This window comes from Triturus cristatus, chromosome 4_1, assembly GCF_964204655.1.
Source record: "Triturus cristatus chromosome 4_1, aTriCri1.1, whole genome shotgun sequence".
Lineage (NCBI taxonomy): Eukaryota > Metazoa > Chordata > Amphibia > Caudata > Salamandridae > Triturus > Triturus cristatus.
This window is the reverse complement of record NC_140585.1, coordinates 989,129,935-989,149,132: the sequence shown is the minus strand read 5'-3', so window position 1 is coordinate 989,149,132 and position 19,198 is coordinate 989,129,935. Positions and strand designations below refer to the sequence as shown.

General features: G+C 45.4%; 1 protein-coding gene across 4 annotated transcripts in view; it reads right to left on the bottom strand.

Moving 5' to 3' along the window:
• Positions 1-18,595, bottom strand: part of KITLG (KIT ligand) — a 130,774-nt gene extending 112,179 nt beyond the window's left edge. Inside the window, exon 1 of one of the 4 annotated variants that reach the window (XM_085653906.1) lies at positions 18,183-18,595. Coding sequence is in view for 1 of the 4 variants with exons in the window: in XM_085653905.1 (XP_085510031.1) it covers positions 18,183-18,197 (15 nt within the window). In the remaining 3 variants the exon portion in view is untranslated. Of the gene's footprint in view, positions 1-15,627; positions 15,669-17,307; positions 17,416-18,182 lie in introns of those variants that run through there. The other 3 variants (XM_085653905.1, XM_085653908.1, XM_085653907.1) reach the window with 3 other exon arrangements.
• Between the last annotated feature and the right edge of the window lie 603 nt (positions 18,596-19,198).

Here is a 19,198-nt window from a genome sequence, read left to right as displayed (position 1 = left end):
ACTAATCTCTCAAAAGTGCAGGCGGGTTGCCACCTGCACTGTGAAAATACAGAGCAGCTTTAAGCAGCTGCTCAGTTTTCACATGCATGCGCTGCCCAGGGGGGGGGGGGGGGGGGGAAGCACGAGTTTGCTGCTGCCCTGCGGGTAGCGCATTCACCATAATGCAGTGCATTTTTATTGTTTGTGCTGGGCGCACCGTTTGAAAGGTGGGCCCAGTGCAAAGAATGAAAATGCGCTGCTTGCATAATACAGGCTCAGATATTTTATATGGATATTCATAGGATCCTTTAAAGAAGAAAGTAAAATATAAATCTGATGGTAATTGTACATTAGAATATTGTGGACAAAATATAGAGTTACCTTCATGATAATCTGGTAAACTGTTATGGCCACGATATTTTAGAAGGTCGATATTTAAATGTAGACATTCCTGCTGTTATTGTCCTAAAACATTAGTAAATGGGAGTGTTCATCCATCATGAGTGAAGGTTCACAATACACTAGAGGACAAGGACAAGTTCAGCTATTCAGATCATATAGTTGCACAATTTTCTGTTGACTAAACCTGCCAGTACATTATATAGTACTATAGAACAGATTGTGGTGGACGAGTTAAGGGTGATTTTAAGGTTTAGGGGTAACTTTCGGGTAAGGGGAGGGTAGAGGTAAAGGAAGGTAAGGGAACTAGAAGAAAAAAAAAAAAAAAGTGAGAATCAGAGGGAATCCCCCCCAAAAAAACATAATACATACACACCCACACAGAGCCGGTGGAAAACATGCTTGTTAGCCCCCTCTAGGATAAGTAAATACCGCACGAAAATTGTGTCTGCACGAATATTTCCCGTTCTAAGGGTTATAACTCACAATTACAAGGTACTGGGGATGATACGACACTGTAACAGCAACTACATTTGCAGAGTTTGCACTCCTCTAGTACCTTGCAGCTCTTAATGAGGGCAAAACAAGACTAATTCATACAATAGTTCATGTTCCATCATAGTGGACCCTCCCCCATCCCAGCTGGTGGAATATCGTCCCTTCACCCAAGGAGTCTTATTTGTCCCTCTGGTCTAGGGTAGTCACTGAGGACACCTGGAGTAGGAACAAATCACACAGGTGATAGGTGGATGGAAGAAATCATCCTGGCTAAGAGCCAGCAGGTGGTAAAAGTGCTACCAAGTTCCTGTCACACAAAATTTGAAATGAGTGATTGGGAAATGTAGTTACTACAATCCTGGTCTTTAGTAGAATGTAAAGAATAATTAAACATCTGTATAAAAATGTTTTGTTTTTTAAAGTCATTACACAACAACCACCCACACCGGAGTCAACCCAGCTGATCTCACAAAGACACCAACATCACAAGCATAACTGTAAGACAAACCTTTGCTTTAGAGTCCCATTCAAGGGTTCGAATGTGAACACTTAACAGGCATTTGTGATATGGCGACATGAGAATGTATCCTTTTGATTATGTAGGGCACTTATCTTAGCTTACTTTTTTCTATCACTATGGGAACTGTTATTGCAGAGTAAACACCAATCAAGATACGACAAGCCACACTTCTAGTGCAGTTGTGCTACACGTGAATCGAGCCAATATATCTATGAGAATTTGCAAGCAAATTAAAATTGCAAATAGGCCTTAAAAAGAATTCGCCGAGCTACGACTTGTAAGAAAAAAAAAATAGCAAGTGCTTGTAGTGGCTACAGAGTCTTACATGTGTCAAACAGGTCAACGAAAGCAACTGCAAACCACACTGTTATTTGCAACACATGAAAAGTTAATCAATCTGACAAGCAGCCAACAGAGGGAACAGAAGTCAAGGAATCAAAGGAGCGTGTGATCCGCACTAGGCACTTCACTCATGGAAAGAATGCAGTCAACATCAGGTCTCACTTCCAAAACCTTGATACAATCCCAGCCACATAGTGCAAGGGTGACTGACGACCAAGAACTGCAGACACTTCAATGCATGAGTGCGCGTATGGATTTTTAGCCAGAAAAATAAAAAGTTACCACAAATTTATAGCAATATTGCACTGCAGGAGTCAGTAACAGAGGTTATCCCAACCCCTTTAAGGAGAGGCCTCGGGAATTCTTGCATCAGTTCTTCCATTCTTCTCTTCTCTATTTTTCTTTCCTCTTTGTAATCTTTTTTAGCATTCCCACTCCATTTGCTTCTCGCTTTTTTTTCCCCCCGTTTGCACTTTCTATTTTTTCTTGTTTATCTTTAACTATTTGTATTGCCATTGCCATGCTCTGTCTGGCTCCTACCCCACACCTGTGCCAGAATATCTTCTTTCTTGCAGTGTTCTTTAGCAACTTCTGTTTCTGTCTTGGGAACTAGGAATCACTGATCAAAGTTTCTAAAGGTCATAAGAACTACTTAATCCGCCCATGGCAACCACCGCGGAGGCTGGCCTAGGTGCCTTTGCATCTTCCCTAGGAGCAGAGTCGCTTTAATGTTCTGTGGGTAAGAGCATTAGGTTCCAAATAAACACCTTTGTAATGGATCCCCCCCGACTGCAGAAGAACAGTCACCCACTCTCTCATAACCGGCAGACTAGACTACGGCAATGCCCTATACGCCCGTAACAACAGAACCCTTCTACACAAACACCAAACCATCCAGAACGCCGCAGCCAGACTCCTCCTCGGGACTCCCAGTCACGAACACATGAACCAACACCTAAGAGACCTCCACTGGCTCCCAGTCGAGAAGAGGATCCCCTACAAACTCCTCACCCACAAATCACTCAACATCGGACCCAAATACCTCAACGAAAGATTATCCTCCCACGTACCCAAGAGAAACCTCCGCTCCACCAACCTCGCCCTGGCAGAGGTCCCCCGCATCCGCAGAACAGGCGGGAGATCCTTCTCCCACATCGCAGCCAAGACCTGGAACGAGCTCCCTGTGAACATCAGACACTCCCCGATCCTGCACACGTTCAGGAAAGACCTCAAGACCTAGCTCTTTGACTGATTTAGAGCTTCCGCCCCCCCCCGCCCCACCCGCGCCTTGAGACCCTCACGGGTGAGTAGTGCGCTTTATAAAGCGCTGATTGATTGTAAATGACGTTGGAACCCTATAGTTGCAGCTCAGACTGGGAAGCAATGCTGGCTGGACGTCTTTGCTGTAAGACTGAAGTGTGAGTAAGGAAATTGCTTTCTGAATTATTCAGTCCATGTGATTATACATTTGTATTGATTATGCACACAGAGGGCTACGTTTTGCCATTCGTGTATGACAAAGCACTACTTCGAATCCCACGGTTCCAGAGGCATCGTCTCTATTATTCACTTATCGTGTAGTGAATGGCGACACTTTCTGGAGAAGCAGTTTCCCACTGAATAGCAAGAGCTTCAACTAATAGGGCTAAGACAGAATTGAAGTCCCGTTGTTCTAGGCGACTACCCCTGATAGCCTCGTTATAGCCACCTTATTACAAACTACACAGACATTCCAGATGTAATTGAAATAGGTACCTTGAAAAGTTCTAGAGCAGTGATCTTCAAACTACAGGCAGGCCGAACTGTTCATAGCGAGGAATGGGGCTGGGTTTTTTTTAGTGAACAGAGCACTGTGACAGTGAGCCTGTCTGTAGTGGTCCATAAAAATATCTTTTGTTAAACATACTGCCTGGGAATAGGTGTCAAAGGTGGCAAAACCATTGGGGTATATGGGAGGGGTCGTGATGGAGACAGGGGCCGGACTCCAGGTAACTCTCAAAGTTCCTAATTTATGACAAAAGAACACTATTTAATAGTTCCCATGGGTCACTTGGCAATTGTAGATTTAAGAAATAATAAAACCAACCTCTTTTAAGCCAACCTCAATGTGGTATTCTTAATATGTGTAACTGGTTCATGTGGGGATGGAGTAGCTATATTGGACGCACTTCTAGCTATTCCATTTTGGGACTCTGCAAACTGAGTGGTAGAGAAGGTACGAGAGGATGGCTATAGAGGTTAAGCTATATTTACCATCACGCAATGTTGAATCGGTTTCAAACTTATCCTGGAAGAAGCTCTTCATTGTGATCTGCACCCTTGAGGACATAATTGTGCATAACATAAAGCAGCTGTTTGCAAACTACAACCCATCACCTTCACCACAGGCAAAACTACTTGTGCACGGACATTTGGAGAACAATCCTCTGCAACCACTCGACCAGATGCAAAACCCAGGCTATTGCAAAGTAGAAAGAGACTACTGCCCTATGGCCCACAAAACAAGCTTGTTAACACCATTTCCACCCTATGTGGGGGCATGAGGTCCCATAAGGCAAGGATTGTGGCAAAGACTTGCACATAATCAACCTGGACCAATATGGTACCAGTCACTGAAAACCATAAACACTACAAACTATTGACATAGCTAAATGACCAAGTGATGGGGAGTAGTATACATGGGGCAGGAAGATGCATTAGAAATGCCTTATTGTTAGCCCCACTGGTGACCATAATGCACCATTGTGGGATTTCTTTGTTCACTCAGCCACGAAGACAGTTCTATGAATTCTGACAGCAACTAAAAGTTAGTAACTGGCCATGACTGCTGAAACCACGTATTCAATGGGAAGAGCATAGTAATTAATGAACGCGAAGGGATTACCATGTGACATTCAAACGTGAGATGGAAGGTGACCACATTAGGATAAGAGGCTGCTCTTTTCCCGGCACTTTTCGGACCCTTTAGAAGTTGATTGATGTAAGCGTTGTCTGGAACAGACAAGCGGTGGAGATAGTTTAATCCCACACAGACAAAACAAAAAAAGGATCTTATGAAATAATTTACATTTATCATCAAGATCGATATACTGATGGGACCGTTGGAGAACCTCCTGGGTGGCATATGAAACCGAGGAGCCATCTTACAAGGAGCTATATTTGATAGATACTACACCTTATTGCCGATTTCAAGTTGTGGGAGACAATTATTTTCCTGAAGAAGGTGGTTGGATCATTTAAACCCACCGAAACGCGTTGATGCAGAAAACGTCTATGCAGAAAACGTCTATACACTATCGACTCAACTTTGGTTGAACAAGAGACTTTCTTTCACAGTGGTGGTTTGATCAAGGATGTTTTGTTCGATAAGTGGGTCCTAATGACAAATTAATGTCTACGGTATTCTCCCCTTGTAGTAATATGAATTTTATTGTTGGTTCTAGGTTACTTAGTTTTGATTTTAGGAAAATTTTGGTGTGGATTTGAATTTGCATATAGAACATACAACAGTATGGATAAATCTATTTTGCACATATTTATTGCAGCATTGAATGTGTTTTAATGAGACTCCAACTTTTTTTAATACAACTATACATTTGATTATGAATTTGAACAGTACTTTTTGGGGATATTGATTAACTTTTGGATGAATGGTTGTGCAAGTTGAAATCAGGTCTTTATTTAAACACACCCAAATGGAAATCATTTACTTTTGACAGATTGCCATATGACTAGCCATAGAATGGATCCTTCAGATCTTTTAGCATTTTGCACTTCAGATCTTTAATGCCCACAGGACAGAGTGGTGGAGAGGTATGAGTCGATGTATAGGCCCAGGAAGGAAAGGAGTTGAGGAGAGAGGACAGGGGACAGGGGTGTGGCAGAACAGGGAGAAAACCAATGTTGATTATCACAAAGTTCATATTGGATCATTTGTGCCTTTAAGCAGCATACCGGATACTCAAGGACACTGCTTAAAATGGCGTCTGGCAGTCAAGGCACTGAGGTATAGCATGCAAGCGTAAACACATTCCAGGGGAATACAGAGCCTAACTAGGCACTCTGTCCATCTACAACAGAACACTACTCTCTCAAGATGCACCATCCAGACAGATCACATGTCAATATTCCATGAGCCTAGAATAGTCAAGGATGACGGGCAAAGTGCCCGCCCCAGCAGAATGTGGGTGAAGATAGGCATTTGACCCATAACTTAAAAGACAACTCTTAATACAAGTCAAAGCAAAGGTCTACAGTTTGGAATAGAAAGGATGCCATACATGATGTGCTGCTCTGGATAAATAATGCTCCCCTCTACTGAAGTACTCGAATATTTCAGGAGCTTCTCTTCCCAACTACATGCATAATACTTGCATCTCAAGTAAATACGTTTGGATAATTTTGCTGAAAATTCGTTGTTTGAGCACATTTTTAAACAAAATATTGGGCAGGCAGAGAGATTCTACCCCCCCCCCCCTCCTCCCACCTCGCCCCATTGGAGAAATTCTGGCTCACTGTACAATTGCTTGTTGCAGTGTGGGAGTGACCGGGAAAACTTTCCGAGGGATCCTTGCGTCCCTGCTCACATGACGCGCCCTGAAGCAGAAATGAAGCACTAGATATTGGCCACACTTCCGATCATTTGCAAGTCAAGAGTTCTCGTTCTGGCAAGGCGCACTCACCCTTTCCTTCCACTTCCCGGTTAAGAGGGTACCATTAAACTAAACAACCAGCCATTCATTTACAGCGCTTAGAAATGGCATATGAGCGCTATAGAGTTGCATAGAAAGATACCTCCCCCGCATGCAGTGCTTTAAACGGCAGCTACTGTCCGGTACAGAGGGCCTGCAATTCTTGAAGGTGAAGAGGGCGTACCTGCACTTCTCAGCGCTTCTACAATACCTGTAATTTGAGGGTACCAGCACTTCCCAGGAGGAAACAGGCACTCTAGATAGCGAGTACCTCACGTCTGTATTTCCAATTAAAGCACTGCCCTCCTGAAAAAAAATTGAAGGCCCCCGGCTGTGTCCACCCAGCACCTTTCTAATCACATCGCGGCACGGAGATTAGGCGGCCACATTTCGATTAAACTTTCCACATTTTTTCCGCGCTTGTTCCCCACTTAACTTTGCAACTAATTGCAATGATTAGCGCATGAAAGGATTCCCTAAAAGGTTCTCACGGCGGAAGGTGAACAGCATGACCCGCCAGCGGCAAAAGAGCGGGAGAACCTGCCTCTTATCACGAAGAATAGAAAGAACGCTGAAGTCAGCTGAGGGCGGGTGGAAAGGTAAGCAGAGGCGCAGCCCGCGACGGGGTGAGAAGGGGCAGGGAGAAACCGGCCGAGAGGAGCCCAGCAACAGGTTTACACTTCAGCTCTGCACTGGGTGAAACAAGCGAGCACTGTCGGGATGTAACGTGCATGTTACTTTGGAGAAATAATTAAAGGGATCCCTTATTTAGGAAGCGCTTTTATCCAAAACGCTTTACAAAAAGTATTTTATGCAACTGTTATTAACACTAGAATTTGGTGTCACTTTGCTGAGAGCAGAAAGACTGCGGACCTTGGTGGGATTCAGTCCTGCAACCAGCAGATCATACAAATCTCAACAGGCGCTGAACCCACTGAGCTTTTACTGGCTAGTAACAAAGGTTTGTTTAGCACTTAATTCTACATTGTAGCGGCTTCTAAGCACTGTAAATAACGGGGAGGGGGGGGGGGGGTTCTATCAGCTAGTTTGACCTTAAGAGGACACTAGGCAAGCCAAAGTTAGCCTTGCCAGGGTTCCACCTTGAAACCTGCAGCAAAGGTCATCGAAGAGCAGCTTGGCTTCAATGCACCAGGCTTCACATGCATTTATTTCTGAAGAGAAACGCCAGCTTTTCCAATAGGTAAGGGTTTGCTGCAGCAGGCTGGGGCATTAATTCTCCATAACAGCATACCATGCAAGTGCCAATATAAATAAAGTGTACTGCTTCTTCAGGGACAATTAATGTATGGTCCCTTATAGCCAGTCTAGGCCCGATATCGACTACCAGTAGAGCATACAACATATATGACGGCATGTATAAGCCATCATCAACTAAAGAAAATTATTACTTTCCATAGAACGTGAGGATTAATGATATCTTAACCTGACTTATGCTGGTGAAATCCCACAAGCTCTCACTGCCATGAGTGGCACAGGTCTTCTTTTAAGCTTTAATGGTTAAAAAGCTCAGCAGCAATACTTTGCAACATTTCAATTCTACAACCTCAACGAGGCAAACCAAAGAAAGCTATGAAAACTCTTACTGAAACATGTTCGAGCAGATCCACTTGACATCTGAGGACCAGCGGCAGCAGCAGATGTCAAACAAGCCTTCGTGTGAGCTTGGAGATATTGTGGGAATATTTGCAAAGCTCTTTGGTGAGTGAGAAGCACAGGGACATCTGGGAGCGGGACTTTAATACAAACCACACCTCGCATCGGCCTATTGCTATTCTCAATTGCGTGACAGCACTATCTGCGTACTGAGAGACTGGCCATATTCTGCCCAGACACTCAGCGTCCATTGGATTGAAAGGCTTGAGCCCTCCCTCCCGCCTACCCCTCGGTCAGGGTCCATGGGCTGGGCCGGAACGAAGTCCTCTAGGTCCAGACACCTCCTAAACGACTGCTCTCGTCCTCGTCAGGAGGTTTACCAACTTCAGAAACCTCTGCTGTTTTTTTATTCTGTGAATACTCTCTCAACTCTGAAAGCCTAATCTTTCCAACACAAAGTTAACTAGCAGTGAAGTGCAGTGTTTAAAATGAGTGGGCATCACATTCTTCCTCATTGACAAACAATAGGGTGTACCCTAAAATCTTATCCTGCAAACAATGGAAAGGTATTCTCTGCTGCCAAATGAAGAATGAACATAACAAAAGTTAAAGGAATATGCACATATGGCCATTATTTGTGATCGATTTTCCATAATATTCTTTTGGGGAGGATGCCTAGCTATCTTATAAGTTTTTGAAGGTTGAGACCAATACAACTTGCTCAGTGTATTTAAGAAGGCACCGTTGATTGTCCCTGACACAAGAACCTCAAATATCAAATCCTGCTTGGCCTGCTGGCTCAGTATGTATAAAATGCAGCTTTTTCCATCCATTCTTTTACAAATCCTACAGGAAAACCCTTGATATCTGTAAAGAATGTATAACACATACCATTGGTAGTGGCCCTTGGTACATCATTCACGAAATATTGCTCAGAAAAGGATCCTCGTACTGTGCAGTCTGCCACAACAGCGATAAGAGCTCCCGCAAGTCATTTTCACACTAGCTCTGAAGAGGCCTCTGCCCCCACAATTCAAAGGGCTAGCGCACCCTTCCGAACTTTGGGTCTAGTTGCACCCCTGACTAGGCCTAGAAAGCTTCATGCCAAAGGCGGTCTTCTTGAGCTGCATGTGCTTCTGGCAGGAGCGCAAGGCAGAACTCTGCAGCCCTTGCAGAAGGGGGTGGAGGGGACCCTCCAAAGGCCTCCATTTAATATAAAGCTTATGGATGTGAGATATAGGAATCTTTGGGTAGGGGGTAATCACATCCTGCAGTGGCCTTAACGTTTTGTGTCACTCCACTGGTGTCCAGCATACCCCCGATGCCCCCCGGATTTGTCCCCTGCACGCTAAAATAAATTACGAAGATCTGACATTCCATTTCAGTGTCTGCCTGCATCTCAAAAGTACAGAGTACATGCTTAGACCCTATCGCCCACCCAGCCGCCCCCCCCTCCTAGCATGGAGAAGTGTCTCTGCATGAACATCGAAGTAACAGCTGTGGTGCAAAACAACTGGAGGTGAGAAGGAGCAGCAAAAAGACCTGCCCAATCTCGCACAAACACCGCCTTGCAACAGTCACAATGTACTGTGCAATTGTAAGTATTCTGAGGTTACTGGAAGGCAACACAAAGAAATATTTTAAAAAAAACATGCATGATAAATGAACAGAATCACTCTGTGGTCCTGGACAAGGCGATGTTGATACCAGGGAATCATACTTACAACTCTTGGGAGCACTTCGAAAAAGAGAGAGTGTGAGAGAAAGAGAGCGAGAGAGAAATCCTGGGTTTCAGCTTTCCATTTACCAGTGTCTCTCAGCAAGACAGAAACAGCAATGGTCAGTGAGAGGATGCTCTTTCGGGGACTGCGCTGACATCTAATGGCTTCCCCTTACACTCTAGAAAGGATGTGGTCTACAAGTGTGGGCAGTGTGAGAAGCTTGTAGTGCAAGTCTTGGCTGAAGAGCTAGGAGTCTTCCCCTTCCAAGATCTCGTGCATGTTCGATGCTGTCCAATAGCTACAAATACAGCTTAAGTTGTCTGGGGGTTGGTGATGATGGCAACGGTACTCACTTTTTGGACACAAGACTTATTTTTCAATCTTTAGACCATGCTATGGAGTGAAAGACATGCATTAAAAAAAAAAAAAAAAAAAAAAGAAGGAGTAAGAGCACGGTAGAATAAAGTGATTAAATGGAGAAAGCGGGTATGAAAAAGAACCCTGAAGAGTAAGGTAAAGAGACATGAGGTGTAGGGTCATGGAGGAAAGACATGAGCAAAACTAAGCAGGGTTGGTATTTGGGAACCCCAGAATTCAGGCTACCAAAGAAAAACTTCGGGTCCCTGCATCCGTCCTAAATTCTTTAATTAATTTGAGAAAATGTGTTCTGCCCGCAAGTCTTTTAGAGGCACCAGTCTAGCAGGAAGTGCACGGCAGGCCTTCCAGTAAGGTTGTAGCAGACCAGAGAGAGTCAGGACAATCTCCAAAACTGGTCTGTAAGAAAATCTAGGATGAAGAGTGAATCTGGTTGATCAGAGCTCTGCATTTATTCCACATAACCAAGGTCTAATCCCATGGATTTATCCCGACTAAACAGCATGCTTGCAGCAGAGATCTGCACTTCACAAATTCTATTCTGTACTGAAGTGACTTGCCCTTCCGCTCTGAAACAGAGCTGCAAAGCAATAAATGGGCCGATACTGGTACTGGTCAGGCCAGCATGGGTGGCATTTTGTGTATTAAACAGTACTTGCAACACTAATCAGATTGTGACAGGCGGATTGATCAGTCGTGCTGCAAAACATTTAATGCAGCATAGCAGCAAATCTCCTCTCCCTGTGGTCAGGCAGTACAAGACAAGTACATGTTACTTTTAACGAAAGAACAGAGTATCATCCGCAGCATGGCCACTCTTTTGATTGGGTATTACTGGTACTTCAAAGTCACCTAGGGGACCTGCTACTAAGCAGGGTGTTGAGAAGGAATAGGAAAGGGAAGGGAAGCACTTCTTAGAGGATTCTTTTACTTACAATGAAACTTCAGCACCACTTTTCACCAGAGGTGCAACACGCTTAATGGGACAGTACTGGCACTTTCCAGGACTGCCACACATATAATGGGACAGTACTGGTCCTTCTCGGCAGAGGTGCCAACTGTTCAATGGCGGGGTACTGGCACTTATCAGCAGGGATACCATATTTCATGGGAGACTGGCACTTCTCAGCAAAACTAACAAGTTTAGTGAGAGTGTACTGACCCTTCCCAGCACCTGTGCCACGTTTAATGCTAGAGTACTGGTACTTTGCCGTAGGGCAGCTATAACTTTGAGGGGGCACAAAAACATTTCTCGGAAATGCGGACATGGTTAATGGGAGGAGTTTATGCTAAGTGGCAGGACTTGCTTCCGCATGCAGCACCCTCTGGATAGACAGCACATTTTAGACATTAAAAAGGTACTCTGTGGGTGGGTGCGTGGGTGAAGTGGAGCTTTAGGTGTGGATGGGACTCTGATGTAAGCCCTTCTGGTTAACGTGTAAGTGAATACTCGTATCTGTTCCAACTAGCACCACCTTACCTTGAGTATTTTATGGCTGGGTGTGCTCACCCACAGAGTACCTCTCCTGGATACAGACCGCCTGTATGCTTGGATCCATCTCTGCACTGAGCACCGTGTTTGGAACAAGAGGTGGTGCAGAGTTTAATCAGTCCAACCACGGAGATCCTCTCATTGACAAAGATGCTCTTTAGTTAGACCGGTCCCTGCCAAACCTACCTCTTCCAAGCACCTCCCTTGGACTGCATGAGGTTCACCTCAGAGTCACTCACTGTCATTCTTCTCACTCCCCTTTTGCCAATCTGATGGACTAAGGAGGCCGACACTTTACCTGAAAACCATTTTAGTCCCCCTGCCGCTCTTCCTTCTTCTGGAAGAGACGCTGGTGTGGTGCCCTCCTAGACTCCCTTGGAGGACCAAGACACAACCTGTGGAGTGCATAAAGGGAGATGGCGGGCTGCTTCCTTGCCAAGAAAAAATGGTTGGTTGCTGTCTCCCATCCACCCAGCACCAATTGCGCTCTTCATTAGTCCAGACACTACTGTGTATGAGCACAAGCACACACCCAGAGTAATACTTCAAAATCAGGATAGCTGGGCTTTAACAAAAGAAGTAACAACTCTAAGGAGTCACCGGTTTAAGACATTTACTAAAACAACGTCCGTTAACGCTATTTAGAGTATACATACGGCTGCATTCTAAATCGAGCAGATGAATAGCCACCATCTTTTGTCAGATTCCCCACATCTACCAGAGTCTAAATGCTGCCCTAAGGCGTATGTGGAATTGCTGCATGAAAATCAATGCATTTATAATAAAGGAGTGATGGGTCTGTACAGGTGGCATATGAACCTACTGGCAAGGTTACTGCAGCTCTCTAGACCACCATGTACTTTCTTAAAGCATTATTTTCAGGTTTTTACAGTTATCTTCCTTGTTCTCAAACACCCTACACTGTTCATCTGGATTTCTGGCACACCAAGCCACATTTTATGGCACAATTGTAAAGCATGTAATGCTCACAGACTATCACACACCATTCAACACCAACTGTATGTATATATATGTCCTTGACAGCATCCACGGTTACTAAATTCTCCCACAGTGTGAGAGGTAGTGGCACCATGACACCAGGATACAAATTGATGAATCCAAGATCAAACAGTCAAATGCAGAAGCCAAAATTGGATCTGTAATGTTGCACCTCTCAGTCAGCAATCTGGCTGTAGACCTCTCCAAGAATCCAGGAAGTGGGAATCAAATTCCAGAACCCAACATGTACTTCATAAACAAGATCAAAAGACATTTGCGAACAACATGAAATATCTTGGTGGCAAGAAATGGCGTACACCAAAAGGCACATGCACATTAATCCCATCTTGGGCTGTTTACCTGCCAAATCCCTGGTGGCAGCGAGACTAGACCTGCTGCTCCAAGAAGATGTGCAGGCCACATGTTGTAAATCAAAAGTCAAACAGGAAAGTGGCACATGTTACGTTTTATCTTCACATCGGGTGTTTGCTTTTGGCAACTCTTTTTAGGTCAGGCTAGACAGAGCGGAGGTATGAGATACTTTTGCACATCCTATAAATGTGCCAATTCACACATTACATTCTTGGTCTTACATGCACTGCATACAATGGCAATTTGTTTTTGACTGCAACAGGCTTCTTAAAAACTTCTAGTCCGAACTCAAAATGCAAGTATTGGTTTAGTCAATGCTTGTTAAAAGCATTTGTGAAATAGTTGCTATGCTTTTTTTAAATTTAAAAAAAAAAAAAAAAAAAAAAAAAAAAAAAAAGTTTACAAATGGCAAAATCGTCCTTAGAGCTCTCGCACAACATTTCAAGTCCGGCATGAAAAGAGCAAGCAACGGTGGAGAAAGTAGCATGTTTATAGTCAGGAAGATTGTGTTTAAAGATGTGAGGAACATGTTTTAGTTTTTAAACTTGAAAGATGTAAAGTGTTTAACCACTCACTGTGCAATAAAATCAAAGTGGCTAGATGGTTTAGGAACATTTTTCCATATGAGCCTTTCTGTATTTTAATAATCTTGTTTCTCTTAGTAGCATAGTTCGCGCTGGCATCATGTTAATTAATAATTAAAATAGGCGTTTCATTTTACTGCAGGGGAATCACTTTGATGGACAGGATTGTTACTAAACTAAATGCCTCGGAGGCCTCAGCAGCGGTAGACATGCCACTTGGAGCGAGCTCTCGGCTCCGTATTGATGTTTATCTTCCAAATCCCTGGAAACAACCTTTGAAAAACCTATTACTATATTCTAATGTATACATTTCCTGCCACTTGCAGCTTTTACAAAATACAAAAAAAAAAACACAATGATTTCATGCAGTACATGACCTTCCCCAGCGAAAATATTCAAAGTAAAACAATGCACTCGCTGTGTGGCAGGCTGCAAATATGGCGTTTAGAGTTTGACGCACTTTCAGGAAAAAAAAAAAAAAAAAAAAAAATGTAGAACAGGTTTTAAAAGTGAAGCTCTGCTTATCAGTCTCTGGCTTCCACTCCATGGAGTATCGGACATTGGAAAGTGCTTTCCTTTAACCAAGGGGGCAATTATGCAGTCGAAGATATAGCTGTTGAGGAAGTGGGCCTGGCCTGACGGCTGGCTGTTTTGCAGATCTGCCCTCATGCACACTCGGTGGAATGCAAATGCACGTCCGCGCCACGCTGTCCCGCATTCCATGTTTTATGAGGGAGCACTAAAAGGACGCCAACATTACAGCTTGTCCACTGGCAGGGGAGACGGGTATACATCTATAGCGTTCTGTATTTTCATGGTTCCATTTGGGTCATTGTCAAATCTAATGTACGAGAGATGCATTAGGCTTTACGCCAGCATGAGAGGTCAAATGGTCAGCCCAGTACGGTACCATTTCCTTCACATCAAGGCTAGGAATAGTACTGCACCGCGCATGCCCAGCTACCGAAACAGAGCGCCGAGGGCTTAAATCAGTGCGGGGCGCACCAGAGGCAGGTGCAGCAAACCGGAGATCCGCGCTGATGACGGCGCACCAGAGGTCCCGTTCGTGTTACAACGGAGCTATATGGATGTAGTGCGCCTCGGGAGTATCATGTTCACATCAACAGTATCAAAAAGTTCCCGCAGTAGGGTTGGAGGTCTACGGTACCTCCGATGTACAATGGGGACACCAACAGTGTACCGGAAGCTGTTAAATGTTCCACAAAAGCACTAATTGCGCATCTCTTGTGTCCGAAGACACTCTTCTTTCAGATTACACGTGTTTCACTGATACAGTTTGAACAGTCCCTCGGAGTCCCACGGGTGTATAGTGTTACACGTGCACTATTAGAGAGAACGTATTCTCATCTGGGGTATTATACAGGGCTTTAAGTGGGCCTGCTCTTAGTTCCAAAAAGCAGGTGCTGAGACGGGTCTCTATCGGGCTCTCCATTTCTGCCCTCACCATCCGGGTGAAAAATAAATTATCACTCTGCATCAGTACCACCCTTCACTGCCTTTGATGTCACTTTAAAGAGTCGTTATAGTCCCTTCACAGTCTCATTTCAGAACAGGAGCATTTTCAGTATTATATAAGACGACGCCATACTTGTTGCTTGTTAATCTTACGCAACTAACAACCATGGACAAAGCCAATACTCCTGGCTTGTTGTAGGTGTAACGTTACTTGTATTATATATCTGGATGCAATAACAGAAGCAGCAAAATACCTGTACGGCGGCACATTATGCTAAGTGCAGATTTTTAGTTTGTGTTTTAAGTCACGCCCTTAATTACATCGACCACCCCCATGTGAGAGACCCCACTTAAAGCCCTGGGTGTATACCACGTTCCTTTTGTCTCCACGCCAAAGGTGGATGAAGTCGACGATTTAACAACCATAATGTCGACCTGCTCGCTAGATTTCAAAGGCAGCGGTTGCAGTGGGCAACCTATCTGTCCACCTAAGTGGACAAAACACACCCGTAAACCCCCACCCCCGGCCGTGGGTCGGTCTGCCTGGCTGAAGGATTTCATTTACCTTGAAAAAAGGCTGACTCCACCAAGTAGAACCGCCCTGGGGTGATGGGGATTGAAGGGGCGGGAGTCGAAGAGACAGACTGCTATCAAAGGTGAGTCAAGTGGACACAAGTGGTCAGTGTCCTGGGGGAATGCAGGGCCTGGCTGGAGACAGGGAGCTGCCTGCAGCTTGTGTGTAAGGCGGGGGCGGACCCCACCCCCTTCACTAATCAGGACTAATTAACCTGTCACCATTTGAACGTGTTCAAACGTCGGCCTAAATTAGTTTCAGAAAGTTAAACGTGTTACACAAAAAAATACTGCATGGCACTGACACCTCACTTCACACCTTGGTGTAAGGCTTGCCATTGTGCAACCTCGTGCAGTCGCGGCTACTTTCCAATTTTTAGCTGGCATCACTTTTTAATGTGCTGGGGAGTGGCGCCGCTGGGGGCTTTATGCAGCTTCTCATCCACATCCTGATCTAGGGATTTTCTCTGATTTCTCGGCTTCTCTCTCAGACCTGCTGCGCCCCTGGTGGCGGGAACGTGCAAGAGCAACCCCGAGACACCCTGCCCTCTGGCCTCTGTACGCTGCCGTTCAGGGGCAGAAAATGTCCTCATTACTCTGCAGCTGGTGACACACTGGAGTCCCCAACAGGCCCAACTCGGCCTTTCAGTTACCCCTCGTCGATAAGTGGAGTACCACTACATTCAGTTATATCAACATCGGAAGACTGCGGTATCACGGACAATTTCTCTTCAAAACGATGTTATTCTGTTAACATAAGTTATAGTGAAAAATGACAGTCGGCTTCCACTTTTTTTTTTTAATTAGCCGGTTTGTAATAACTTTCGTTATTGGCAGACCTCGTCACGGAGGAACACAGTGAACATGTCCTTTGCCTAGGATAATCTACATTGACCAAAAGGCGAAGCCAGGACTCGAACCGTGGTTAGCACCTAAAGGCTCCACACTGTCCACAAGGCCTGGTTTGAGAACACCTACATTCAAGAAAATCTGAGACCATCAAGAATATTAAACTAATTCGAATACATTCGTTTATGAAGGGCAGTCTGAGTGCAAACTGACACATTGGAAACTTCTCACCAAGACAAAACTGTTACATAGGCAGTGAAACTGGAAATGGTGGGTAGAGATAATTGGGCAATAAAGAGCATTTAAAATACTCGACAGATTGCAACCTCGGAGTGCAAAGGGAGAGGAGGTGAGCATATAAACAGAAAATGTGAGAGACAAGCCCAGACGAGGCAGAGCACAAAAATCTTCAACAGGGTGTACTCCTAATATAACAATATAAACCAATATTCACCGTTTTATGCAACCGATTTGCCGCTGGATTAGACCTTTTAAAGTAAGAAAATTGGGGCACAGGAGCCACCTGCCCATAACACACCGAGGCTGGTGCTTGCTCGCCCTTGTACAGTAATGCCTATCGCCCCCCCCCCCCACCCCCGTTATTCGTGGCGCCTTTTACAGTCCTTGCCTTTCAGCCAACACAACCATGCACACCGCTATTAATACTCATATGAAAATCGTAACAGTTAAACTACATGTCCCACAATGCAAAAGGCCAGAGCTGGCTACCTGAAATGAGAGTCCACTGGCTAGCAATGACTGGGTATAGACTGCAGCACTTCTGGGTGTAAAACAGGCTCATTGGTTAAATGTAGAAATCTACCTTTAGAAACACCAATAAAGAGGGGTGGGGCACATTAAACCCTTACTGCAAAGGGTCGGAAGTATCTCGACACCAAGACTGCTGCACTTGGGACTTCCCTGCGCCGACTGCTCTCCTGCCCCTTGAGTCACATAATCTAATCTTGACTGCAGGAAAAGGAAAAAAACTTCAGCAGGCTGGGAAAGGCTGCAGCATAGCTAATGGGACACACCGGACTAAAAGCAGCGCACGTTTAAGGGCGCTGCCTGGGGGTTGTGCCCACCGCCCCCACAATCTAGCCTTCTCCACCGGTCAAGGGCACTGCGCGCTGAACGACTGCGCCCACTCTCTGGTGCCTCGGCCTGCTACGACTATGGTCACCAAAAGGCCCCCTCGCTGCAGGTGTGGAAGCGCGCGCGGGCAGGTTCACAAATAAATCCCACCACCACTTTAATGTTTCCCCTTTCAATTGGCCGTCCCAGCGGGGCGCCTTGTGCCGCGCGTGCTTGGGACGCCACATGGCGAGCGCAACGCTGCCTTGAGGGGTGTCTCTCCTGTCTGGCTCCCCGGCACCTCACCCATTGGCCTCGCTCGTGAAATAAATCTCCCTCTGAAGTCTGAGGAGAATGGAGTGCAGGCTGCTTCACACTGTGGGGCGCTGTGGCGGATCCAAGCACCCCCTTACAGTGCCCCGAGTGCAGTTCACCACGACGGCATCACCCCCCCTGCACTTTGGCCAACCGGGTCCATTTCAGGCACGTTTCTGCGCAGTGCCTCCATGCAATAGCCCTACTTGCACCACCACTGCAGGAAGAAGGGCGAAAGAGCCTGCTGCCATCGCTCCACAAACACGAGGCAAAAACATAAAACAAAGTCCGAGCAATCCACAGACTTACTTTTGTCTTCTTCATAAGGAAAAGCAGCAGCAATCCAGCCTAGACAAGGTATTAAGAGTCCTTTTAGCTGCTGAATGCCCCCAGCATATTTGGGCTAGTCCGTGCATTGGCTTCCCGGGTGGTGAGAGGGACGCGGTTCCAGTGTGGCGGCAGCTGTGAGCGCTGACAGGACGCTGGCGGGCGGGTTATCTTTCGTGCCTGCTGCAGCGAAGCTCCGGCTCCGTTCCTTGTAATCTGCACAGTGATCGGGACCAGGTCTACGCGTTTTCAGTTATATAGGGATTTTCCTTCTGTGGCAGCTCGAGGGAAGGCACGCCTCCTGCCCTCCCGCTCCCTCCTCCTCGCTCCATTTGTGTCAATAGCGATAAAGGGGAAGCCGCTCCCGAACCTTTTCTTTCCTTTCTATGGTGTGTGCGGCTGCAGGGGAAACATCCTTTACCCTGCAGGCAGAACCACGACCTGCCTTTACTCCGCATTCACTGCCCCAACTGTGACGTGAAGGGCACAAATCCTAAAAAAAAGAAGTGGGGGGCACTAGCCAAGTTAGGCAGGATGCAATTAACATCATGTTGCGTGCAACCGCAGTGCATGACCTAACGAGGAGTAACATGGCACATGGCATCACAAGTAACCTCACTGGAAGAGACATCACAAAAAGCAACATTTGATAATAAACCCTCACATATATGTTTATCAGGTATATCATGAGTACATTTCAGCGCATTATGAGAATTAAACATTGAGATTTTGCGTCGTGGTTGTGCCAAAAAAGCGGCGTAATCCTGATGAAAAAACTAGGCCTCAACATAATCATTTTAATTTTTTAAACCCTTCCACAAAGAAATTGCCAACAATGAGATGTGTGGTAGTAGATCCGTTCTGATTATTTTGTTGCAGTCTGCATTTTAAGATATTATGTGGGGTTAAGGCATCTGCTGTGGAGGTTCCCAGTGAATCTCTGGGAATATTAATAATGGTGAGATAACTCTGTAGGTGAACGCGTTTGTTGGAGAGAT